The sequence below is a fragment of the Condylura cristata genome, unplaced genomic scaffold, assembly GCF_000260355.1.
Source record: "Condylura cristata isolate star-nosed mole 26May11 unplaced genomic scaffold, ConCri1.0 scaffold00021, whole genome shotgun sequence".
NCBI lineage: Eukaryota > Metazoa > Chordata > Mammalia > Eulipotyphla > Talpidae > Condylura > Condylura cristata.
The window spans coordinates 9,177,728-9,203,511 of NW_004567122.1; the positions used below are offsets into that span (position 1 = coordinate 9,177,728).

General features: G+C 44.1%; 1 protein-coding gene across 1 annotated transcript in view; it reads right to left on the reverse strand.

Moving 5' to 3' along the window:
- Positions 1–25,682, reverse strand: part of SEC24D (SEC24 family member D) — an 85,566-nt gene extending 59,884 nt beyond the window's left edge. The window contains exons 1-7 of the mRNA XM_004686484.2: positions 25,570–25,682; positions 23,332–23,487; positions 14,675–14,804; positions 9,140–9,288; positions 7,763–8,029; positions 7,333–7,460; positions 2,849–2,960 (exon numbers count right to left, since the gene is read on the reverse strand). Of these exons, the coding sequence (XP_004686541.1) occupies positions 2,849–2,960; positions 7,333–7,460; positions 7,763–8,029; positions 9,140–9,288; positions 14,675–14,804; positions 23,332–23,446 (901 nt within the window). The 5' untranslated portion in view covers positions 23,447–23,487; positions 25,570–25,682. The remainder of the gene's footprint in view (positions 1–2,848; positions 2,961–7,332; positions 7,461–7,762; positions 8,030–9,139; positions 9,289–14,674; positions 14,805–23,331; positions 23,488–25,569) is intronic.
- Between the last annotated feature and the right edge of the window lie 102 nt (positions 25,683–25,784).

The window sequence follows — 25,784 nt, forward strand, 5'->3', positions numbered from 1 at the left end:
TGCTTTAACTCACTGCACCACCAGGGAGGGCCTATGAGTTCTTTTTAAAAGGCAGCCTCATGCAATGCTACAATCTGTGTTCTAGACACATGATAATATCTTGGAAAACATAGCATTCTGAGTTGTACAGCAAAATGAATCAATCAAAGAGGTGTTTCAACAATTCTTTATCATCAAGGTATTATCATAGGTACAGTCACAGACTTGGGAATGTTAAGAAGCAGTAGAAGAAATAAAGCAAAGAGCCAGAAGCAGGAAAGGATCGAGCGCCTCTTCATTCTTGTCTGTCAACACACCCCTGCTGGGGGTGTGAGCATCTGTGCACTGCTTCATGTCAGCAGGAGGCACTTGTCAAATATGATCCCATTTGATGGGCTTTTCTAGAAAGCTAGAAACTGAATCTAGAGATGAAATTCTACTTGCAAGGGAAGTATCACTTTGTGAAAGCACCCTCCCCTGTTTTCATATACATTTGTTCTCCTCAAACACCGTTATCTCGCAGTGGTGTATTACAACAGTAACTGTGGCCTGAAGACTATTTCTGACTCATTAGAATGACTAATGTAAATTTCTGAAATAAAATCACAAGACAGCCCGAAATCAAAGAGACACACTCATCAACACTGAGTGTCTACTAAGTTTTACACATTGCTCTAGGTGTTTCCTTTTAGAGTGTAGGTTCTTGCAGAGGACATGGACAATAAATACTAAGCTGAATAAACTCGTAAAATATGTAGGCTATTAAGGGTGACAAATGCTGCAAAAATGCTATCTGGCTAAAGGTGTCTTAGCAGGAGGCAGGCTGCGATTTTAAATTGTCACAGGCCCGTCTTACAAAGGTTGACACTTAAGAAAGACTCCAAAGAGAGTGTCCTGCCCTGGAGGGAGAGAGGGCAGGGTGTGCCTGGTCTGGCAGGGAAAGCCAGGGGGGCTGTGAGGCTGGGCTGGAGCAGGTGGGGGACACAGCAGATGGTGAGGGGCTCAGAGCAGCAACAGGGGTCAGTCAGATCAAGTCAACACTTGAGATACTTTTAAACCCTTTGGCTTTTACAGGAGGGCAATGGAGAGCCAGGGCCCAGTTTTGAGAAAAACAGTCTCATGATCCGACTTGGACTCCTATGCCTGGGTTTGAGCACGGGCTGTGAAGGGGAGGGGCAGACAGGAGAGCCCCCGTGGAGGCTGTGCCAGGTGAGCAGCAGAGGCAGATACCAGCATGACGGCAGTGGGTGCTGACAAGTACCCGCGATCTGGACATACGTTGAAGGCACGTGATTCATCTGTGACGGATAAGGTATGTGAGGTGTGATCATGAGAGAATTGAGAAATAGGGAGAGTGGTCAGGCAGACTCCAAGGTGTTCGGACTGAGCTAGCAAAAGTGCAAAATACCTTAACAAAAGTACCCAACTTGTTGCCGACAAATCAGCACAAAGTGAGACCCAGAGATGTGAGTGAGAAGGGGATGAGTTTGGTACGGCTGAGACAGAAAGGAACAGAAGATAAGGCTGGTTGGGAGTATCCTGTAGGTTAGGAAAAGTGCAAAAATGTTTATATTGATTCAAAATACTAAAAAAAATAGAAATTGAGAGAGAAAAAACTTATGTTAACACTATTAGGCTGAAATAAGACTGCTGTTTTTGTAGGTGAACAATGATTTTAAAAAATTGTCAATTTTATATGGCTCAACCTACTTGACACCAGGTCCTCTGTGCTTTACAAATATGAATGCATATAACAAGTTTGGGTGAGTTCTCCAGATAATGAGGTTTACATTACTATAGAACAGGAAATGAAGCAAGTCAAACTATATCTTAATACTAATGTATATAATAGTGACACCAATAACTTCTACCCAGGCCTTCACATGTCAAGCCTTCTCTGTCTGTGTGAACACACCTATACATGTACATTTATGCACAACACACCTCCAGTCCTTACACCGACCCAGCAGAGCAGGTTTTAGTGATCACACTTTACAGAGGGTAAGAACAGCAGGGTTCAGAGAGTTCAGAAGAGCAGAGTTCCTGCTGGCAGTGAGGAGGGCGCCTGGATTCACATGCAGGGGTGCAAGACTCCCCATCAAAGCTCCTTCTGCTGCAGTGGGATGCCAGCTCTGTAAGGACTGTGCTGGAGACAGCACAGAAGGGACAGCAGAGAGGTTCCCCGGTAGACCTGGTGGGCTGGACCACTCTTAAGAGACAAAATACATGTTGTACCCCCACGTTATGCTTGGAATAAGTATGGGAGCCATTAAAATGGCATATTCAGAATCTGACACTTCAGATTCCACCAGCCTATATTTTAACTTGCATGAACGATAAAATAACCTTTTCTTGGAAAGATCAGCCCATACGGGCAAATGGAACTATTAAACTGACAGCATAAGCAGGACAGTCTGTAGAGGCGGAGCTCAGCCTTTCCTTGTCTTGGTAGAAAATCAGTAAAACAGAACCCAAAATTGCTGAAAAAAAGGCAACTGGAGCAAGAACCAGGTCTGCTGACTTCGCCGGAGTCTGGCCTCTACTGTGCTGCTGGTGCTGACCTGCCTGGCTACCAACGTAGTCAAGACATTAAACCCCACTAGGACATGAGCTAATTTAAAAGCACATGTGAAAATCATCCTCTTAAACTGAGAATTCATACTATATCTTACTGGATACTCTAGACTTCTACAAGAAATAAGGAGAATTCACTGGCAGTAGTTCTCCACAGTGACTGACTACAGCAAGTTAGTCTCACTCATCGACTCTAAAGGGGTTACCCATTAGTGGTAATGGTGCCATTCGGTTTTTTTTTTTTTTAATGGTGGGAATTTCACAATCTCAATCAAAACTATAGCTGGAGGGTTACCTTGATCTTGTATCACACAGTCTGTGGTGACCAGGGGTGGAACCTGGCCTCTGGTGTTGGTGGCGTAAACTTGTCCTCCTCTGGCCGCTCTGTCACTCTCGATCACCTGGATCTGACAAGACACCAGAGCAAGTTAAGCCAAGACTCGTCCCAAAATTCTCTCCTTCCTGCTCGTGAGTCACAGTGCAAACATCAGACATTCTCTATCCTTTCAGTTCATTTCAGATCAAGCTCTCCTTGAGAGTCTACAGTGTCTTCAGCTCCACTTCTGTCTACTTTTGTAGGAAAGTACCTGTCACTTCTGAGACCGAGGGTTTCCCAGTTCTAAGCTGTGACCTTGATCCTTCAAAGTACTTTTGGCTCATTTTATTTACTGACACCAGAGATAAGCATTTTTAAAAGATTCTGGTAGAAAAAGAATAACCTTTTGAAAGAAAACATCTTCTTATAATAAAACCCTAAAGGGCTAAAAATAACTAAAATTTAAAATGTGCAATATATAAGTTAACTTTTTCCTTCATATCCCTTTTGACCTTCAGTTTGCGTTTCAAGCCCCTCCCCACACCACACCCATCCTCACTGAGACATGAGACCAATATTATTGTGTGTGCCCACGCTGGCTTTGTCATTATATAGACATCAGAAGGAATAAAAATCCCCACGTTTTGTTGACTAATTTGGGAGCATGTTTTAGTTCTCTATATGAACTGATGAGCTGATGATGAATACAAATATGCAATATTGTCTTACTGCTATAACTGTCGAGGGATGGCAAAAATGAGCTAAGATAATTATAATGATCTTCCTGCTTATCTTCACCATTCCTTCAAAGAGACAAGAGGTAAAATAGAAAAAAAAATGGAATAAATAAAAGGGAGAAGTGCCCAGACTGGAACATGTAGCTTTGACACATATATAGGTTTTTATATTTCTAGAGGAATTCTTAATAATATGGAACTGTCTTCCCCAAACTCTGAAATGTTACCTTCGTCATTCTCTCCTCCCATCTTACCCAGTCCAGACACCAGCTGGCAGTGATATCAGTGGTTTTATGCAACATCAGAGACAGATTTATTCTATCTTTAAATCTATACTTTTCTGTCCTTCTAATTTCACAGGACTTAAGTTATTATTGAGGACTTACATATTCTATGTACTTATTGTTCTCTCTCTCTTTCTGCACACACACACACAGTCATATATTCTCTATACTCCAAACATAAGTACTGTTTGACACAGATGAGGCCAGGTGTGAAGAGACATCAAAATGCTATTATTATATTCTTTGTTTCAACCACATAAAGTAATCTGGGTCATTCAAAATTGGTATACCTTTATATTTATAAATATTGGTTATAATCATTTCAACCACTGAAGTGTCAAAAATGAAAGCGAAGTAGAAGTAATGATAGTCCTACATTTAAAGTTTTTAAATAAAGAGAAAAAAAAAAGAAGTAATGATAATCTATATACTGAACATATCTTTTAATAGATTATATTCCAAAAGTTTACTTTTAAATTGCCAGTTTGTGGACCTCCCTAGTGGCTTAAGGGTTAAGTCTGAGCACTGTAACGAAGAAGGCCTAAAGTCTGGTGCCCCAGACCTCTCCTGTCTTGCCCACTGCTCCCCTTAGCAGTGTACTTCAGTAAATCCACTGGTTTTGCTCCCTACTCTGTCTCGGTCAAATCCTCTCACCCTTGCACTTCTAGACTACACCCCAGTTCTTCTACAAAATAAAGAGAGAGACAGATTGCCAGTTTGCAATTTAGAAGACACTACCTCCAAAGACACAATGCCACATGTGATGACTACAATTTTAATTCATCTACATCTTGCCTGGAGTACTGCAAAGATAGTACGAAATAGTTTCATAGTCCTAGTGATTAAAAAAAAAAAATGCCATAGTAATTTTTTATTTATCTCCAATGATGTTCTCAAAAACAGGCATGGGGGGAAAAGATCAGCAGAAATGTCAATAATTTTTAACTGTGATCAATTGTTAAAGTGCTCCCACTTGATGACAGTGATTCCTGATGGTGCCAAAGCTACCTGTGAACATATGGATTTCTTTCTCCCCCACAAAATATGCCACTTGAAATACCTCCACACTCTTTATGCCCCGAGTAGAATATTTTGGGTTTATGAAATCAGAGGAAGAGAAAAGGAGACCTATTTTCTCAGGGTGCAAGAACAAGGGTAAGGCGTGTGTGCATGTCTGAGGCAGTGAGTGGGCCTACAGGGGAACAGAAGAGTGCAACTTCTGAGTAAAACACCTGCAGACACAGGAGGAGGGAGGAAGGGTTTTAAGGGCGACATCAGTTTCGTCACTTTTAAAACAGAGATAAAACCAACACCCAAAGGAGTGGCTGAGAGCACTTGGCTCTGGCCAGACATGTAACAGGAGTTCAGTAATGAGATTTTATAATCTTTCTTTCCAGAAGGAAGAATCTATTTAGATAGTAAAAGCGTATTACTTTGGTAATAGAACATAAACAGGCACCATCTGGCATTGCTATTTCATTACTTTTAAGATAAAAATAATACTGATCTGCAATGTATGTATTTTAAGGATCACGAGTGAATCTCAGTACATGCAGCCTATTGCTTCTGCTGTTAACATCCATTCATTCAAGAAATACCATGAACACATACTGTAGACCAGGTCTGTTTTAATTGCTGGAGACATAGCAGGCTAAAATCCAAATCCTTGCCTTCCTGGAGCTCACGCCTTAGTGCGGAAGCAGGTACTACGTAAACAAACGTACAAATAAGGGCTATGGGTAAGGAGTGATATGAACAGGGGAGCCAGAGAAATTGGAAAGAGCAATGAGGACAGGAGGGAAACGAGGAAATGGGCCATCACTACCCCGTCACAGAGGAAGAAGCTCTAGGATAAGTCAGAAGCCTGGAGGCAGGCGTGTGCTTGGTGTGTTTTGGAATAATGGCTGAAGCAAAGGGTTGGAAAAGAGAGGTAAAAAGCCAGCTTAAAGGGAGGTGATGAGAGAGAGAGAGAGGGTGTGTGTGTGCCTGGGGGTGCACATGTACCCCAGCAGAGAAGCAGGGGTAGCAAATAATACAGGATCTTACTGGGTCATTATGAGAACTTCGGTTTTAACTGGAAGCACGCTGAGGGCTTTGTTCTTCGCCACAACAGAATGGGACCTGGGGCTGGGAGGGGGGACACTGCTGCTGCCTGGGACAGGAAGAGCAGGCTGCCCAGAGAGGAGTCTATGATAATCATCCATAGGGATGAATGCCAGTGGCTTTGACAGGATGAGCAGAAAGCACAGGACCAATAGAATTAGCCAAAGAACTAAATGGGAGATGTATGAGAGTGAATCAGGGAGGACTGAGAAACTGTAAGAGGAGGGTTGGAATCTGGATTTCCAGAAAAGCCCTGGACTAGGAAAGTGGACACGCTCACTTAAGTCATAGCAATGGATGGGAGTACCTAGGGGGCTTCTCAAACTCTGGGGTGCCTAAGAATCATGTAGCAGCTTGTTAAAATACAGCCCTCAGGGCCCCTCTCCTGAAGAATATGAGCCCGGAGGCCCGGGGTGGGGCCTGAGAGCACGAATCTCTAGGATGCCGCCAGCTGATGTGGGCGGTCTGCCCTGGGCTTTGTCACGCTGCAGGAGCGAGCCAGTACAGGAGCCCTCTATGCTCTCTGGTCGACCTTTCCTACTCCCGTGTACTGAACTGCCTTCAGAGACAAAAGTGAAGTGCATCAATTTATTACTCTTCCCAAGGACCTCGTATGCCCACCCAGTGGGGCAGGGAGGAACAAGCACCCTGCCTGCAGACACCCAGCTTTGCCGCCTGACTTGCCTTGGCCAAGGGCATGTGAGTGGCTAGCTCAGTGCCACATCGGGGCGCAGCTTTCAGAGCAAAGCAATAAACAAACCTCTGCAGTGGTAAGCAGAGCTGGGGGCCACTTGTCAAGCAGAAGAGCCGAGTAAGAGCTGAGCGGTACTGGTATTGAGAGCAATAATCCTCCAAAGGAAATCACTCTCACAGGCCGAGAACTAAGTCACAGTTCTAATTTTATTTTAAAAAATTGCTCCTTTAATACACAGACGCAATATACTTTGCCCTTTCACTCTCTATGGGTAATCGCCCTTGTTAAAAAAGGTCCTACTTGATACAAAGTGGCACACTTCATAGGATATACTTCTACTACTGATCTCTCATTAGGCATCAATCAATGCCATCCATACACACCAGTGTCATCAATACATGCTGCCACCTTCCTATGGATACCAAACACACACAGGCGGTTTCCCTCACAGGCACCCCTAAAATAGGCTGCAACCCACCCTGTGGACCCCTTACACACGTAGAGAGAAAGAAGCCTATCCCCAGGACGGGCATTATGGTCTGATGACATCGGACAAGAGGAATGTTAACCAGCATTTCTGAGGGCAGTGGGAGGAGGTGGGCCCTTGGTTGAGAGAGGCCATGGAGAGAGAGGGAAGACACTCACCGGGCTGGGGATGGAGTCGGGGTCCAGCTTCTTTGGGGGCTGTGGTGGGCCAGCCATCTGCGCAGGCCCTCCAGGGAAACCTCCTGGGTAGGAGAGCTGTGCACCCGCCATCTGGGGGCCATAGGTGCCTACTTAGAAAGAAATGTTTAAAGAAATGACTGTAGAATAGAATCCAAAGTCCCAGAGGCAAGGCAGACTGGCAACATGTCATCGGGGCAAGCCTGTGTGTATTTCATCTTATAAAGAAGGGAAGGAGTTAAGGGTGAATATCTAGGATTCGCCTTTTCTTTGTGCTGGCACTAACCAGAAACTGCCATTCTTTCAGAGTGAGTGAGAGAAACTTAGCAACAGAGACGAAAGTGAAAGTTGACTTTCAATGAAAGGGCCCCTAGGTAACCCAAGACCTCCCTCTGGGCCCCTCCAGCCTTACCTTGCTGCGGAGGCGGGGGATAACCAGAGCCCAGGGTCTGTCCAGGAAGAGGCGGGGGCTGGTACTGAGCATTGGGAGGCGGAGGCCCAGGGAGCGCTGAGGGAGGTAAGGGCGTGGCCCCAGCCCCGTTTAGTGTGGTGGGTGGTGGTGGGAGAACCTGAGATCCCGGCTGCAAAATGGATGGCTGAGGAGGTCGTGGAGGACCCTGGAATGATGCTGCTGGCAGAGGGCCAGGGGGGCCCTGAGTGGAGGGGACCACGCCTGAACCTGTGAGGGAAAGACCAGACCGCCTAAGTACCGCATGACTCTACTCTCCAACTTCTCCAAAGAACTCAGCCAGGGCACATGTCTTGCTGTTATAAAGCAAGAAGCCATCCTTGCAAATGAACCCTCAATCAGAAAGCGACACCAACACTATTTGGGGCATTTTATACAACTGGAGCATTTAAAAGTGTACATAAGTAACATTTATAATTTGAATAAGAAAAGTAGTGTGATAAGTTTTAATTCAGTTGCATTAACTTTACATTATACATGCCATTAATTCGGGGGGTTATATCTGATACAAAAATGTAGAGAAGGACACAGAAGAAAATGTTATTACATAACAAGCATTATTCAATGTGTAGTTATTCACATCCTCTCCTTGACTTGATCAAATAAGTACTGGAAGTAGATGCAAGTAGGGGTGGGGGAGGTGCACAGGCTACTAACTTCTTTTCAATTTTTTGGGAAATAACTGTAAAATCAGATTATTTTTTCCTTTCTTTATGTGAAACTGAGTTGCTTTGCTGGAGCCCTAACCATTGTAAAATCAGTAAAAGGTAGGAAATATCCTAACTAACTTGAAGGAATGGAACCATTTTTCTCCCAGATCACTGGCTGGTTATGCTGCTATTACGGTGGGGTCCCACAGTCCCACTGAGGACTGTCACTGCTTTCTCTCCTATTATGCTCCTTTCTGCTTCATGGCATGTGAGCTTGGACTCTTTCCATGACCTCAACCCAGGATCTAAATGCACTGTGAGACAAGAAACCACACAATTAGTTACCATCCTATTTCTTCAAATGATTTCACTGTCCTAATGTTTATTGGTGACATCAGTATTTTTTCTTCTTTATCACTTTAGTACTGAACTCAAGGTATTCTGTGGGTCCTTCAGTAATCTCGAAATAAACAGCAGCAGCATGATAAGGAAAAAAGAGTGCATCACAACCATCCCTAATATGGATGGTTTGTATAGAAGTGTCCCCAAAACTACTTTGTAGAATGCTGGTGTGCCAGGGTTATATCCATTTTGAAAATGAAGAAAACCTTTCTCATTAAAATACTCCTACCACAATGTAGCCACTGAACATCAAGGCTGGGGTTAGTACCGTAGCTGTTGATCTGCATAGCACTGAGCTGACTGCCCAGCTGGCTGACAGATGAAGTAGACGCAGGACTCGGGTACGATGACTGCGTAGGGGATGAGTAAGGTGCGTAGGACGGGCCTGCACTGTTGACAGGTGGAGGGCCTGGAAATCTGAGAGGACAGAAAGGAAGTTAAACAGAATCACAGTTCCATACACAAATGGCATGCCACAACATCAATAACTTGCAAAATTAAATAAGCCCCTCTAACAGGAAGTCCGGAGATGACTGATGTTACATGCTAGGTCTTTAATAACAACATGATCCCAGAGTACACCACGAAACATTACACTGTATCTAAATGCAACAGGCTAACCATGTGAAGGTGCTTAACAACAAATGCTAACCTCAATACAGTGCTGGCTTCGGAAATCAAGGTGGGGACCTGAGCCCGCCACAGCTTTGTCCATAGTGGGTTAATGATCACTAGCTAAATCTAGAAAACAAAATGTTTCAAGGATGTTACTTTTGTGACCATTCGTCTTATATTCTACCCAGTTTTTTAAAAAATGTTTCACCTGCTCTATAATTTCAATGAGCAAGACATTCCATACAAGCCAGTACTTGAAAGTAAACAGCCCAAGAAATAGTTTTAAAATCACTCATTTTTCTTAATCTAAAAAGCCCCTTGTGTTCTTCCTTTGGTTTAGTTTGAACATATTGTACACTTAATTTTCCTTGTTTTGCCTGAAACAGTGACAGCCATCTCAGCAGTTCTTATTATGTAATCCATCAAAGGAGGTAAGACTTCTCTTAGAGTCACATTATTACTTCTTACCAATTTTAAATAAAAATTAAATTTTCCCAGATGTGTACACTCTGATTTCAACTTCTCTGGAAACTAGAAATTACCTCTCTAGTGGCCCTGGCTCTTGCCTCATCTTTGCTGCCAGGAGAGGTTAGAGCTGAGGCTAGGAGAGGCCTGAGTTCCTGCATGGACAGCTTATTTGTGACAAAGGTGGGACCACCCTTTCCAGGGGTCTTGATGAGTACCCTCTCCAAAGCATGACGCCACATTTTCTCTTTATTTTCTTCCAGATCTTAAATGGAGTAATGACTGTAAATAAAAGTAACCTTCCAACTATTACTCTGATGACATGTTATAATATTTCAGAAAGATTAGCCCATACTTTGAGTAAAATGGGTAAGTGAACATGCACTTTTTCTCTGTAAAAGGGACAAGTAACCCTCCAACAGAGACAGAGCTATGCAGGGCTGTAAGACAGAATGAGTAAGATTTTAAGACAAAGACTTCCGGGAAGCAAAGCCATCCTCTCCTGCCAAAAGCAACAAAAGGACAAACATGGTTTTCTAAGTGTCCTTGACTTACAGAATTTTTGGAAAAAATGACTTAAGACTGGCAACATAAAAGTTAACTTCTTTTTTTTTATAAAGATTTATTTTTGTGCATCCAAGAACTAGGATGTAGGCCAGAAATGTAGGGGTGAGAGGATTCACCAGAGACGGAGTGGGGAACAGGACAGGCAGATCTGCTGAAACACACTGCTGAGGGGAGCAGTGGGCGAGACAGGAGAGGTCTGGGCTGCCATGGGGGCCAGCTCCCAGGCTGACTAGAGAATCAAACTCATGCTGCAGTGGCTGGTGATGGCTCGATAGTGCTGTCTTTAAACCCTGTGCCACCAAGGAGGCCCTCATAGACGTTAACATGTTAAAGTTTTCTTTAGATTTCCATTAGAACTAGGGGCAAAACGTATGCAAGACAGAATATAATTCCGTCTCACTCTTGATACATTTAAAAAAGTGTCATTTAGAAATTATTCCAAGAACTGTCTTCAATGTGTTTTATAAATGCACTGCTTCATAAAGAGATAGTGTTTTTTTATTATTTCAAAAATTACACTTGTCTTATTAAAAAAAGATCAGTCATGAAATATACACATGGAATAAGAACCAGGGGCCGGCAGTTTAGTGGCTGGCTGGGGTGGGGCGGAGAGGGGGAGGAGGTGGGGGGGAGTGTCATTTGATTGCTTGTGCGGAAAAAGTCCCCAGAACATTTTCATACATACCTCACCAAAGTTATTATTTGTAAAAAAGAAAATTATATAAATCATTTATTATTTAGGTAGTGTAAACAGGATGAAATATGCTTCAAATTGAAGCTGTCACACAAGGAATCTCAAGTATTTTTTTAACTTAAGGATTTAATATGCTGAGTGGGAATGTACAATTGTGAGCCGTTAATCTTGGACCCATAAATGCCAAATTATCATGCAATGTTTAATATATATGGTGGGAGTCAGGCTTCAGAAGTTCACAAATATTTCTTTCCTGACCAACTTGAACATTCTAAGCTTTAGACAGATTTGGACATAACACAGTATTATCAACTTAAACACAAAAAAATAAAGTTCATATTAAAAGGTTAACAAAAGCTCTCACATAAGGGAAAAGAAATGAACAGAATACTTAAAACATACACAGCGGACTTGTATTTCCCAGTTTCATTACTAGTTTATCTGAGTCATGCAGTGGGTTTTCAACCTCTGGAGCTCCCGGCCTCAAATCTTAAAAATGAGCAGCAGGTGACATGTTATGTTCCTTTTCCTGATAAAAATTCCATGTGGTTAAAGTTAAGAATCATATAGAGGGCTCTCCTTGGTGGCGCAATAGGTAAACGCATAGCATTAAGACGATCTCCGAAGCCACTGCAGCAGGAGTTCGACCCACGGCCAGGGAGCTGACCCACATGGCGCAGCAGACCTCTCCTGACCTGCCCGCTGCTCCCCTCAGCATGTACTTTGTCAATCAGCCCATCCTGCTCCCCACTCTGTTTCTGGTGAATCTTCTCACCCACCACACCTCTGGCCTGTACCCCAGTTCTGTAAACACGAATATTTAAATCTTTTTTAAAAAATCATATAGATTTAAATATTTCTCAAGGTGATTACTTCAGATGACATGTTTGGGACTGAGAAGAGGTTGAGGACACATCTTAATTTACTATTTTATTGAATGTAGAAAAAGAGAAAACTTGCCATCAAAAGGAACAGTCAAACAATTAGACGTGGAAGATTAGAAGGAAGTGAAAATCTAATCCTTTTACCCAAAATATCAGTTGTCTGTGGCCTACTCAACCTGAAACACTTTTCATTTTCAAGTTTGCAGAAACTGCCCAAGAAATGTGCTGATGTTTATTAGAATGTTTACATCAGGTGCCAGATCTTTCAAAACAAAAGCTGGATTTTAAACTCAACACTAGAAGCAAGAAAATGAAATCGCCGCCAAACCGTATTTCTTTCCATACCCACAAGAGAAGATGACTCACCGTTCTATCGCTTCTTTTTTTTACTACAACCCAACCACTTTTTGTGTCGTCTTACTAGTGTCTCCTCCCCATGTGCCAATTTGCCGTTTCTTGACCAAAATAGAGTAATGGATTCTTCTCCGCCTCATTAAAAAATGGATTTTTAGGTTCTAGATTTTATATAGATTACTCCACCCAAGAGCAACTCTTTGTAGATGACTTCAGTGCCAATTCCAAGTTTAAAACATTTTACTAGCTCAGCCAAGATCAAAAGGGCAAATACCTATGTATGAGTTTTAAATTTCATGAGACATTGCCTGTGAAACATCCACATTTAAAAATTTAAAAATAAGACATTTTAAGCTTACGTCAAAATGTCAATTACTTTACATTTTTAATCTGGGAAAAATGAAGAGGTTCCTTGGGTGGGAGGGGAGAAGTGCTAGAATGATCCAGAAGTTCAGAAGCTACCTGTGCTTCTGCCGGCCTGGTCAGCTGACTCCGTTGACTCACCTGCACCGCCAGAGCCCTTTGCTCCGGGGTGAGCTACTCCGCCAGCCGGGCAAAGTAGCAGGACACCCTGGAGGCTCAGACTTGTCTCTAGCCTTTTCTTGTTTACGCCCAACGTCCAACCTTGAAATCACATTTCAAGTGGAAGCAAGGGAAGAAAGGAGGAAGCTGAGCAAATCTGCCGGCGGTTCCCTGGACATCACAACAGAAGCAGATTCCTTGCCAGGACTGTCTGGGTGACTAGTTCAGGAGTGGCAGGAAGGGCCAAGCGACAGGCTTCCTTAACTGTGGAAGTGGTGCTGGTAACAGCAGCTAACTCCCCGAGGCTTCTGGCGCTCTGGGCACCTCACAAGACCGTCAGCAAGGGTGCACCTCCCACTTCGTCCAGCAGTGCTACTGTAGTTAGACGGCAGGAGGAAGCCAGGGCACTCTGAGGTAAAGACCTCGCCCAGCTGGCAGCTGCCTGTACTAGAACAGGGCTCTGGCTCTCGAGCTTACGTCCTTGCCCATATCCGATGCTAAGCCACGCCCACCCACACCTAACTATGGTCTGTGTGAGGGTACAGCTAGCAGTTTACTTATTCCAGGGAAACCTAAGCCTAATTTGTATAAGCGAAAATAGCCAAAAAGGTGAACCAGCTCTGAGCTAACACCAGTGACCCAAACCTGCTTCGGACTTCAGAGCAGCGACTGGATTTTTCCTTCTCTTTTTAAACAAACCTGAGATGTTTGGGAGTTCACAAGGAAGAATTTTTCTAGAGCATTCCTCTATATTCCTCATATTGAAAATGAGGAAAATGAGGCCTAGAAGCCCAAGAAGTCATCAGTATCCCACAGCTAGTGAGCTGCTTCAACCACATGTGGGAGACAGCCTTTCTGCCCTCCCCGCCACCCCGGCCCCACACTGCTGGCAGAGGCACCAGCCCTGGGCTCCCAGGTAAGGTCCTTTGATTTCTTGCTCCTGGTTCAAACGACCATCACACATAAGCCATTTTACCTGGACTCAGACTTAATCTGGGAAGTGATACCTCTGGGAAATCCTTGGAAAATCTCCAAAGTAAATACTCTAAGTTTAGGGTTGTAATTCTCAACAACACCCAGCAGGACAAACAATAGTGGGATTTCCAGCAGAGGAGGTGTGAGGTCAGCTCCCTTCCCAGGGGACAGTCCCCAGGGGATTGCAGGGCGCTCAATAATTCATACACTTCATTCCTCGGCTTTTTCACGCCTGCTGCCAACTTTTCCCTTCCTTAATTCATTATAAACACAAACACAAGATTTATTTCCTGTGTCGTTTTAAAACTCCCTTGTCTTTTCAGAGGTCCTTACTGGCATCCATGTGCCTGCTGCAGCCCAGTCCTTCCCATGAGCCCCAAGTGATTTAATTCTTAAAATCTTTGTGAAGCACCTATTGGTAGTGAGTCCGTTCTGTGAAGGATTTGAGAGTGGGGGTGATTTAATACTTTACTGAGGAAACAGGTGATGTCTATAACCCCAAACTCAAATGTGTAATTTTTGACAGATTTTAGAATATGTTCTTATATTGGATTTTTTTCCTTCAAGTTTTCCTAAATGCTTTGTTGCCTAGGGCAGCTTTCTAGTAGATTCTTCCAAGGCTGTGGATAATATCAAGAGGTCAAACTTGCGAGCAATACACACACCAGCTTAGAATGCACTCAGACAGCTGGTGATGAGCATGAGAGCTGGCATGTCGGTAGCTCACCTTTGGGGAGGATGACCTGAGGCATGAGCTCCATTCTGGCCAAACTGATGGGGCCCCGGAGGTGGAGGGCCTGGTGGCAACATGCCCCCTGGGGCAGCAGGCCCCACAGGCCCTGCCGTCTTCATCATACCTGCAACAAAAGGCCAGGCATTTAGGAGAGTAAAACAGTGCAGATAGAGCGGAAGCAACAACAACCTCTTGAAAAGGCAAACTAGGAAGGGAGGAGGGGAAGCAGGGGTTAAGACAGCTCCTTCCCTAAACTTGCTTTAACCAGCAGAGACCTATCAATGTCAGGCCCCAGCACAGCTACTTGGCCATCATAGCTGACACCAGAAAAGGCAGAAATTAGTTTCAGACTACACAGAAACTGAAGTAGAAAAAGTTAACTTTGGCATAGGGTGAGACACTTCGATCAAACATACAGTCACACAGAGAAAGCTTGAATACACAATGAAACTTGCCAGTGGGAGACCAGAAAATAAATGGGGGTGGGGTGGCAGGAAGAACCAAGCAGTATGAGGCATGGTAGAACATCCTCGAGAAACAAAACAAAAGAAAACCCCTCAGAATATGCTTGGCATTACACCTTGAAGAAAGCAATCAAGAGAGTAGCATCAGTTGTGCGACTCGCCCAGAGCCAGACTTCAAAGCTGATCATGTCTCCAGGATTCCAAACCCTGAGTGATAAACACTTGAGGGACAGCTCTGCTGTGTTGTCAGACTCACTCAGACACAAAATGCATCCGGTGATCACTAGGCACTCCTGCACTGAATTTTCATCTGCTAGCAGCCTCTTCAACAGAGACTTTACTGTTTCTCTTCAGTACTGTTTACAGACCTTTTCTCTTTTCTTCTGAGTTAGAAAACATTGAGCTTGGGTTAGAGAAGTTCAAGGCCCCTCCCGGAAGCCTACTAGCAGGAGGACGGCCCAGGGCAAGGGGGCTATTTTTGGAAGGCCTCAGTTTCCCTTCCCTGACAAATGTGAGTTTGAAATTACAGAGACTTTTAAACAAACAAAACAAAATGTAAGAGGGCATTTCCACTTGCTTTCTTCACTTGCATCCTTGCTCTGTCCGTTCCACTTCCTTCTGACCCGCCCTCTTGGCACAGACTCAGTGACCTCCCAGCTGCCCCTCAGCTCTCCTCTGCTGACCTCATGATGGAGTTTCCACTCAATATCTCCTTTCTTCTTTTTGCTTCCTCTAGAACATTTACTCCCTCAGCTCAAAAGGGAACTGCCAAGATGACCTCGCAGTTGCCCATGAGGGTTTCTTAAAATGTCATTATAGCACTTTAGAGAGCATGCTTTCAGATGCCTGGGTAACCTAGAATTAAATAAAACCAGCAAGGTGGCAGTTTTCATGAATATTATTGTTGAGACTGTTATAAAGCTTTCTTCTATTCTTCTACTTCTATTCAAAGGAATTTCTTAACTTTAAGGTATTTTTCTATATTAACTTGACAGTAAGTGCTGTTCAGCAACTTTCATATACTGAGAACAAAACCAATATTATTCTTACAACAGTTTTATAGAAAGTTGTAAGCCCACCCCAAGCTCAGCAGGGTTAAAATAACACGAGACTTGCGGTCACCATAGCTTGGCTGGACTCCTGCCCTCCCACTGAACAGGTGTGGTCTAACAAGACATTTTTTCAGAAATTCAACTTTTAATACTCTGTCATGACATTAATGTTTCCCATCACTGAGGACTGTTCTAGAATTAAGTGATGCTATAAGAGTATCCAGAACATTGCCTGATGCATAAAGGTAAATCACTCCTCAAATCTGTTTCCCCTCCTCCGATCAAATCCCCTATCTCTCTTTTCTCAAAAAGAAAAGAGATTTCGAAAACAAAAAGGATTTCTTTTTGTTTCTAAAGATTTATTTATTTATACATACAGAAATGGGGTATAAGCCAGAAGATGTGCAGGGAGTGAGGGGATTCATCAGAGACAGAGTGGGGAGCAGAACAGACAGATCGATGAAGTACACTGCTGAGGGGAGCAGTGAGCGGGTCAGGAGAGGTCTGCTTTGCCATGTGGGTCACTTCCACTGCTGGGGATCAAATTTGCACTGAACCAGCTGAGGCTAGCTTGCAATGCTGCGCTTTAACTCACTGTCCCACCGGGTAGGGTCCATCTTTTCTCAAGGATTTCTACTCTGACAAAATATGTACACTGTGATTAGATGCACACTTGTGTTTTTACTTTTTTACGTTATTTTGGACAAAAATAGAAAATTCACAGCATTAACTCTAAAATAGTAAATAATCACATGCATTGAAATCAGGTAAAGATACTGTCATTTCTCCAGTAAATAGATAAAAAAAGTTTTTTTTACCAGTACCCCTCAACTATACCTAGCTAGGGAATTAAAAAAACAGAAAAGCCAGATTATCATATATATAAGCAGAGCTATTATACATTAAATATATGCACACTTCAATGCACTAAAATAGTCTTTCCCTTTCATATTTAGAAATGAAATCTATAGCAATGATTCAAACTTACTCGTAAGGCCTCAGAGGCACTAAGAACTCTTATGGAAGTGACAACCACATAAACAATGGTCGGGCCTGGTGATGACTGTAGTGACATACACAGGGAATATCAAGGTGTTCTGGGGGAACCAAGAAAAGCCCAAAGAGGAAAAACGGCTTGGGCTGAATCTTGAAGGGCAAGCAGGACTTTGCTAGTGCTGAGACCGGCAGGCAATCCCAGTCAAAGGCAGGGCCTGAGTAGAAAGAGAGTATTTGGTGTGGCGAGGAGCTGGCAAAAGGTTCAGCATGGAGAGACCGGGGAAGTGGCCAGAACAGAGGTTGTCCCAGTTGGTGGGGATCAGACTACAAAGTCCAATGTGCTCCTTGGACCCTATCCTGGGGGCAAAGGGAAGTCGGTCTCATGATTACCTGCAGAGTCACAGCCCCCCGCCCTCCCCCCAGCCCAGGGCTGCTACTCTCAAAGGTGATCAAAGATAAAGCGAAAGCAGGTTCTTCATAGAACAGTATGAGAATCTGAGCAGGAAAGGAGAGGCACCCACGCTCGTGCCAGAAGGAAAATACTGAGCCTCACAGACAGCTCTTTAATACATAGACCAGTTTACGCAGTACCAACTCCAATTCCTTTCCAGCTTGCCTTTCCATGTGATTCGGAGCTAGAAAGATGGAGTTTCCGTTCTGATTGTCCCCATGTGCTCTAAATTTGGCAAAGCAACATACCTCCAGGAGACTTTGACCAGGTTGGGAACAAAGAGGGTGGTTCTGGGGTGACACGCAGTGGCTGCTAGCAGAGCAGTCCAACATGGGGTGTGTGTTGTGAGGGACTGTGAGGGACCCTGCTCTTGGCTCTCTCCTACTTTCTCAAACACTCTGAGATTCCTGAGGACCCTGTAATAACTCCCTTTATGTGAGAGTAATGTTGACTAAAACCAAAAGTTAAAAAAAAATTGTGAAGTAAATATTTATCTTAAATGAACAAAGATGAGTTCCTGTTGAGAGCCTCTGGGCCAAACTGCCATGGCTCTCCTCCTGTGGCGCTGTGGCGGGTGGCGTAGCTACACAAGCTCCCCATTTTCTAGCCTCCCCAGGCCACAACCCTACCCTGGTTCCAGGGCATTGATACTTCCTGTCACTGAGCTTTTGGACTGGGGGTCCTCAACCGGGGGTGACCAGACCTCTGAAGGGAGAGTTGGTAATATCTAGGGCTTTTCTGGTTATTATGGCTTGGGGGCAGGGTGGAGACAGGGTAGTGGGATGGGGGCTGTTATCTAGTGGGCAGAGGTCAAGGATACAGCTGAGTGTCCTCTAATGGCAGCCCAGCCTGCCACAACATAGAACACATGGCCTCTAAAGCCCTGGAGCCAGGGTAGGGTTGAAGAGCTTGAGAGGAAACCCTGCTTCCAGGAACAAGGGGCTGCTCCTTTCCAGTGAGCAGGAGCGTGACTCACTTTCTGACGTGGAGGGTGATGCTAAATGCACATGAGAGGATGACCCTTCCCAGCGTACCACACTTCAGTGGCACCGTCTGCCCTTAGACTCCAGTCCAAATCAAGTGTGGCGTCCACCTGCCACGCCAGGCACAGCTCTCGCTGCACAAACGCTTGCTGCCCACCCCAGCAGCCACGCAGAATCTCTTGTGTCACCTACCAGTGCCAGCCCCCAACCCCCAGGCAAGGAACCTCCCTACGAGGCCAGGTCTCACTCATCTTTCAGGTCATTCATTCCCTCTCTTCCTGGTTAGGGGCCCCCATCTCCCCTCCACCTCCTCTACAGTAGAGCTTCCCCTGTATCGCCCTGCCATTTAATGCATGGCCTCCTAGAACAGTAGACACAGTAATGTCTACAGTTAGCTTTATTTTACTCACTGTTATGTCACAAGTATTCTGCTCACTCACACAGCAGGCACAGATGGAGATGTAGGTGTGAGAAGTAGAAGGGTTAGCACTGGCCTGACCTGTCACAGGACAGATACTTGAAGGAACCAGAAGTAGGTTGCCTGTGTCTATCAAAAAACCAGTGAAAAGACTAGAAAAGTCATTGAAAGATTAAGGGGTCCAACTTTATCCAGCACAGCCTTAAATAATTAAACAAGGTTCCTCCTGATGGCACAAAGGGTTAAAGCACAGCACTATGAAGCTATAGCAGCCATCCATTGCAGCTATCTATCAGAAGCTCGATCCCCGGCCAGGGGGGTGACCCACATGGTGTGGCAGACCTCTCTTGACCTGCCTGCTGCTCCCTTCAGCAGTGTTTCACTCGATCTGTCTGTTCTGCTCCCCACTCTCTCTCGAGAATCCTCTCACTCCCCGCACCTCTGGCCTGTACTTCAGTTCTGTATGCTTAAGTAAATAAATCTTTGGAAATTCTTTTTCAATTTTAAAAATAAATAACACCATCATTTACAGAAATGTATATTACAAAGAGCCAGCCTGCCTGGTATTCATCTGAGGACTGAAGGAAAGAGATTTGAATTAAAGCATGATGAATTGAATCCAACAAAGACAGTGCTTTTTTGGTTTCTTGGGTTTTTTTGGTTTTTTAATATATATTGGAACACACCGCACTGTTTGCTGATGAATGCAGAAGCTTGTCATTCACTCGTTCTTTGAATAGGAATTTAATGGGGGCCTCACTACTCCAGGATGCCTTGTCTAGCAACCGCGTGGCACATGGCAAGAGGCCTGCACAGGTGCAGAGCGTGAGGGGGAAGAGTGATCAGAAACACCTGCAAACAGCACCCTTGCGCTGGTTCTGAATTGACAACAGGAAGGCAGAGAATGGCTTTCTGGCATAAGGTGTGCAAATCAGGATGTAAGCGCAAAGAGGCCCTCAAGTGATGAATTGCAAATCCTCACTGAAAGAATGGGTATGGGAACGTGTCCAAGAAGCAAACAAACAAACAAACAAACAAAAACAGAAAAAGGAAATGGATAGGCCCTCCCTGGTGGCACAGCACTGCAACCTCACGGCAGCTGCTTCAGTATGAGTTCTATCCCCTGTCCCGGAGGTGACCCACATGACACAGCAGACCTCTCCTGTCTCACCTCAGCAGTGTATTTTGTCGATCTGCCTGTTCTGCTCCACAGTCTGTCTCTGGTGACTCCTCTCACCATTATTGCCTTCTGTACCCCAGTTTTGTATGCATAAATAAATAAATCTTTAAAAAAAGAAAACAAATGGATAAACTAAAGGTCTACAGAGCTTAAAACATAATCAGAGGCAAGGAAAACTATGAAACATTCTAAGAAAAAGAAAGTATCAAGATGAAATCTGCATGACATAAAAATCCCTTCATCCAGGGAGCAAGAGCTAGATGAAGAGAAGTATGATCAGAGAGACAGACAATGGCTAAGAGACCATTCTAGTACTCTAAGGTGCAGAGCTTGAACAAGAGTGAGAAGACAACAATAAGGAGGAAGCAGGTAGGAGAGATGTTTAAAGTCTCCCAAAAGAACTGGGGAACCAGCTGAGTAAGAAAAGGTAAAGGGAGAGATGTTGTTTAAGCAAACATTTCTAATTTGAATCACTAAATAAATGACAGTAAGTTATCATGTCAGGGAAAAAACAGGATGTTTGGAAAAGACATGGAGGTGTCATAGACATGCTAAGTGTAACATGCCTATGTGCACAGAAAGGCAACTGAAAATAAGTGTCTGGTGCCTAGGGAATACATCTAGGTGGAGACACAGATCTGGGCCACTTTGTGGGCAATCATGCAGCTTTGGGGAAAATCTATAGAGAGAGGAGAAAAGAAGTGGAACAAAGAAAGAGAAGCAGCTACCCTTAAGAGTCACATAGAAAAGAAAGCGACTTGGAAAGAGATAACCAGAAAGGCGACAAAGAACAGTGTCACTGCATTCAAAGAAGTGAGTTTTGTAAAAACAAAGCACAGAAGGACAGGGTCAGACGGGCTCATGAGAGGGCCTGGCAGGAGCAGGGAAAAGGGAGTGGGCCCAGGCCATGGAGGGAGACGACACTGGGCCATGGAGGGTCTGCCAGGCAAGGTTGGGAGCCAAGGAGTGAAGAAGGTCTTTCTTTAAGAACATGGCTGTGAAGGGAGCAAGGAAGGGCGAGTATTGCTGAGGGCTGCCCCCGGCATAAACTGGAGTTTCTTTCCTTGAGGGGTCTAGGTATATGAATTCTGACTGTATCACCAGCTCTGAGCATTGAACAAGCCATAGTATACAAGACATTCACATTCAGTTTTTTTTTTAACTGTAAACATGACTAATAAGAGGATTCAGTAGTACCTATAAAGGTTTTAGGACTGGTTTTTGAGTGATTTATACTGATCACTATATATAAATGCTGAGAAGGAATGAATTACTCCAAAGAGAAACTGCAGAAAGATGAATTAATGCTTTGTACAGAATTTACAAAGACAAGACTGCAAATGTTATGGGAGGAGAATGGGTTTTAGACAAGAGGAGGATGCCTCGAGGGGAGGTTTTCAAAAATTAGGGGTAGTGACCAGTGAGAATGGCACATCTTAAAACAACTAGCAACAACAAATGTTAGCAAGGATATGGAAAAAAAGGAACTCTCCTGCACTGCTGGTGAGAATGCAAACTAGTACAACCACTATGGAAAACTGTTTGGAGGTTCCTCAAACTGCTAAACATGGAGCTTCCCTACGACCCAACAATCCCACTCCTAGGTATCTACCCAAAAGACACAAAAACACTGATTGAAAAAGATACCTGCATCCCCATGTTTATTGCTGTTTTATTCACAATTGGAAAGACATGGAAACTGCCCAAATGCCCCAAAGTGGGTGACTGAAGAAGATATGGTACATATAGACAATGGAATATTATTCAACAACCAAAAATAAATAAATAAACACATGCAGTTTGCAGCAACATGGATGGAACTGGAAAAGATCATGCTTAGTGAAATAAGCTAGAAAGAAAAGGAAAAATACCAGATAGTTTCACTCATAGCAGGAATATAACGGAACAGGAGAGAAAATAATGATAATGATGAACAGTTATATACGAGACATTCTGTGGGGGTATAGTGAGGAATGGGATCAAAAACAATGTGGGGAGGGAAATGCACTGGACTATGGTGATGGGAAACCCACAGGGTGGGCTGGTGATGGGAAGCCCACAGGGATTGGTGATTTGGTGATGGGAAGCCCACAGGGATTGCAACTGAGATGGAAAAATGCACAAAATGATGTAAAAATAAACTATTATAATTTTTTAAAAAATTAGGAGTAGTGAAATTATATAGGTGACTTTACAGTGCACAGCTTCGGTGCACATTTTCAGGGACCTGTGGGAGGATGTCACCATCCAGCCCTGGTACAGCAACCTCACTGACTGCACTGCACGCAGGCTGCCAGCATAGCCTGGGCCCACCTGTCTGAGTCAGTCGTAGCAAACCCCAAAGATACTCAGTAATTTGTGTACAACTCATCGCCACCAAGAATTTTTGTTTAATTCCTCAGCATTCTCTCTGAAGCCTCAAGAACTGTCTTATACAAAATTTTCAGAACTTCACCTAAAGCAAACTATTACTAGCAGCATTCCTGACTTAGGGATGAAAAACAGTTGCTCAGCACAGCCCCTTGATAAAGAGAGGCAGCTTCATGGTGGCAAGTGCCATCAAAGCAACCTCCTTATTCCTTTCCACCCAGAAATCTGCCTGGTATGGTAAAGAAACTAGTAATGTTCAATAATGAGTTCAAGGTAAGACCATGTGTTTTTTTGTAATGATTCTTGAGTAATGCAATGATTATCATTTCTAAAATCACTTTACTGTGTGTGTGTGTGCGATAGTTTATTATATATATATATATATATATATATATATATACACACACACAGACACACACTTGATACATACATAAAATGTGTTACTGACTGAATGTTTCCAATAACCTGATACCACTGATTAGTAACAAGAACAAATCTCATAGTGAAAATAAAACTTCAAGAAACTTCTTTGTTTCAATCTATATTTAAAAACCAAACTTGTATTCTCTACAACCACCAAACTGATGATTGAGAGCCTTTTCCAAATGATCCTATAACCTCAGGACATTGCATCATATAGTGATCACTTAACATTCCCAACACTGCTCTTTTAGAGCATCTAATGTCTTAAGAGTCTAAGTTGGTCACTGTATAAAGCTCAAAATAATGCACTTTACCTGATGGAGCAGTATGAGATGGATCCCCGTAGTGCCCATAATGTGGAGGAGAAAGGCCTATTCCAGGCTGGGACTGAGAGTAAGGGGGTGTGGCCACATAACCTTGTTGACTCATTATGAAAATGTCATTCCAAGGGATAGAACCACAAAAGAATCCTGTAACAGAAGGAAATGAAGGTCAACAGGCGTTACTTAATGCTACTCAAAATATAAACAATTTTAATAAATGTTTAAGGATTTAAGGAAAGGCACAATTACTAGGTGCATGAAACATCTTCATATTCTACAATATGTCATATCACAGTCCCCTAAAAAGATTCCAGCCATAACTCTACTCAACTCAGGAACTCAATTCAATAGCCCTGGGCAAATTCTCAGACAAAATTGAAATAACACTCGCCAACCACTTCAACAATGAATGAATGATGTAGTTCCCATATAGTCTCTCAGAGTGGGTCTACTGCTTCTGTGCCTTTGGTTTCCATGGCCCCAGTTGAGCATACAGCACTCCAGTGCCAGTCACTGCATGTCGTTCTATGCACTGGCCAGCACAACTGCCAGTGAGTGATCTGCAATCAGGTATTTTATGGCCTGTGTCATTATAGTGGCATTCTAATTAGTCGTTTTAATCTGGCTGTTATGACAAAGAAAAATCAATAGTCCAACAGACAGGCCAGAAGATAAGTAAGGTGATGGCAGATTCATTTTAGACATCAGTATAAATTGACCAGGCAAGGCAGTAGCCTACAAACACTGGAAAGCTGATCGGTGGCTCAGTCAGAGATGACAGGTAGTTAGAGTGAAACATCACACTTGCAAGAACATATTCACACACATTTAGGTAATTAAGAAAAAAAAGTAGAGTTCAAATTTGTTGGCACACATGCACACAAAGGAAACAACTCTCTTGATTCTCTACCCGGACTCTAAACATCAATTTGCTTTAAATTTTCCATTTTTTCCAGACAGTGTATAGTAAGTACTATTGTTGAAACATTTAATACAAGACAGAAAAGTGGGCCAGAAAAGTGGGTTTTTCACTTTAAATCTGCCAATACTTAGCTGTGTGACCTGCAATAAACTGAAAAACCTCTCTGGGCTTATGTTCCCCCTTACCAAATAAAGCCTCCAAATGCCAGTTTCTTCACCCAGCATAGAAATATTCATTTAATTTTATAATGCTATCTGTGATACCTGCTAAGATCTGAAATAACTCTATATTTAGGAAATGACATACTCTCTTGGTTTGGTTTTTATATTAAACGGTAAGTTTCAAAAATTAAAGCCACTACGTAAAAATATCATAAGATCACTTTCTTCTCCTTGGGAGGTGAGAACTAAAATAGAGAGCCAGGCAAAAGCCTGCTGGTGAGCTTTGTTTTTGACAATATTCTTTCCCTCCTCCCACTTAGCAGAGAGAGACGTGGCAGCCTGAGCTTTGGTCAAGCTCATCCAACCAAGCACACTTAGGAAGTCAGCAGGAACACACCTACGTAGCAGCCTGTTGCTGAGTGACAGAAAGGAAAGGCAGGGATGTTCACGCCAAAGAGCAGGAAGCAGTTGGGTCCTCTTCTCTGGTCCTTGGGAGCAATCTGCTTCCTCAAACAACCCAGTTTGCCACGTCAAACTTCCTCACACTGTGCACCAAGTTACAGAAACCTGACTCAGCTCAAGCGGCGACATGGCAGAAAGCCACTTGGCATGAGCAGGCCTGGGATCCCAATCTGGGGAGCTCCAATCCCGGCAGAACCCCCTAGACGGCTGTCATTCCACAGTTCCCGCCTAGGTGCACTTACCACCCTGGACACCAAGCTTAGGTTTGCACAAATGCATTTCACTAAAGGATGCCCCGAAGCTTGAAGATACAGTTGCCATTTTTAATCACGAATGTTTCCAACATTCCCTTCCTCCAGCAAAAAGGAAATTAAGTTGATGAGGACACGAGAAAACCGCTGGCAGTGACCCTGGAATACTCCAGCCAGGCAGTGCCGGCATCCCAAGTCACAAAGATGGGGGCGGGTAAAAATGCCCACGCCTACCCTCCAGACCCCATTACTAAACTGCACGGAAGTGGCTGGAGGAGCAGAGTAAAAGGTGTCCCCTGCCGCCCCTGCCACAGGTGAGCATCCCGCTTCCCGCCGCCGACCCGATCTCGGGCCAGGCACCGCAGCCCGTTCACGCCGTACCCGGGAAGGGGGCTGTCCCGCCAGAGCGGAGCCGGACCGGCCGAGGCTTTACCTGGTCGTCTTCACGCCGCGGAGCTTTCGGGAGCCTGCGCTGGGCTCCAAGCGCCGTTGCCCCCGGTAACTGAGCTCCCGTCGCGGCTGCCGCTCCCGCCGCGCCTTTCCCCGGGCCCCGCGTCCCCGCGGGCTGGTCTCGCGCACCGAATCGCAGCTGGGCTGGGAACTGCCACGTCAAACCCTCTCCCGGCCGCGCGCCCCCGCCGCCGGCGC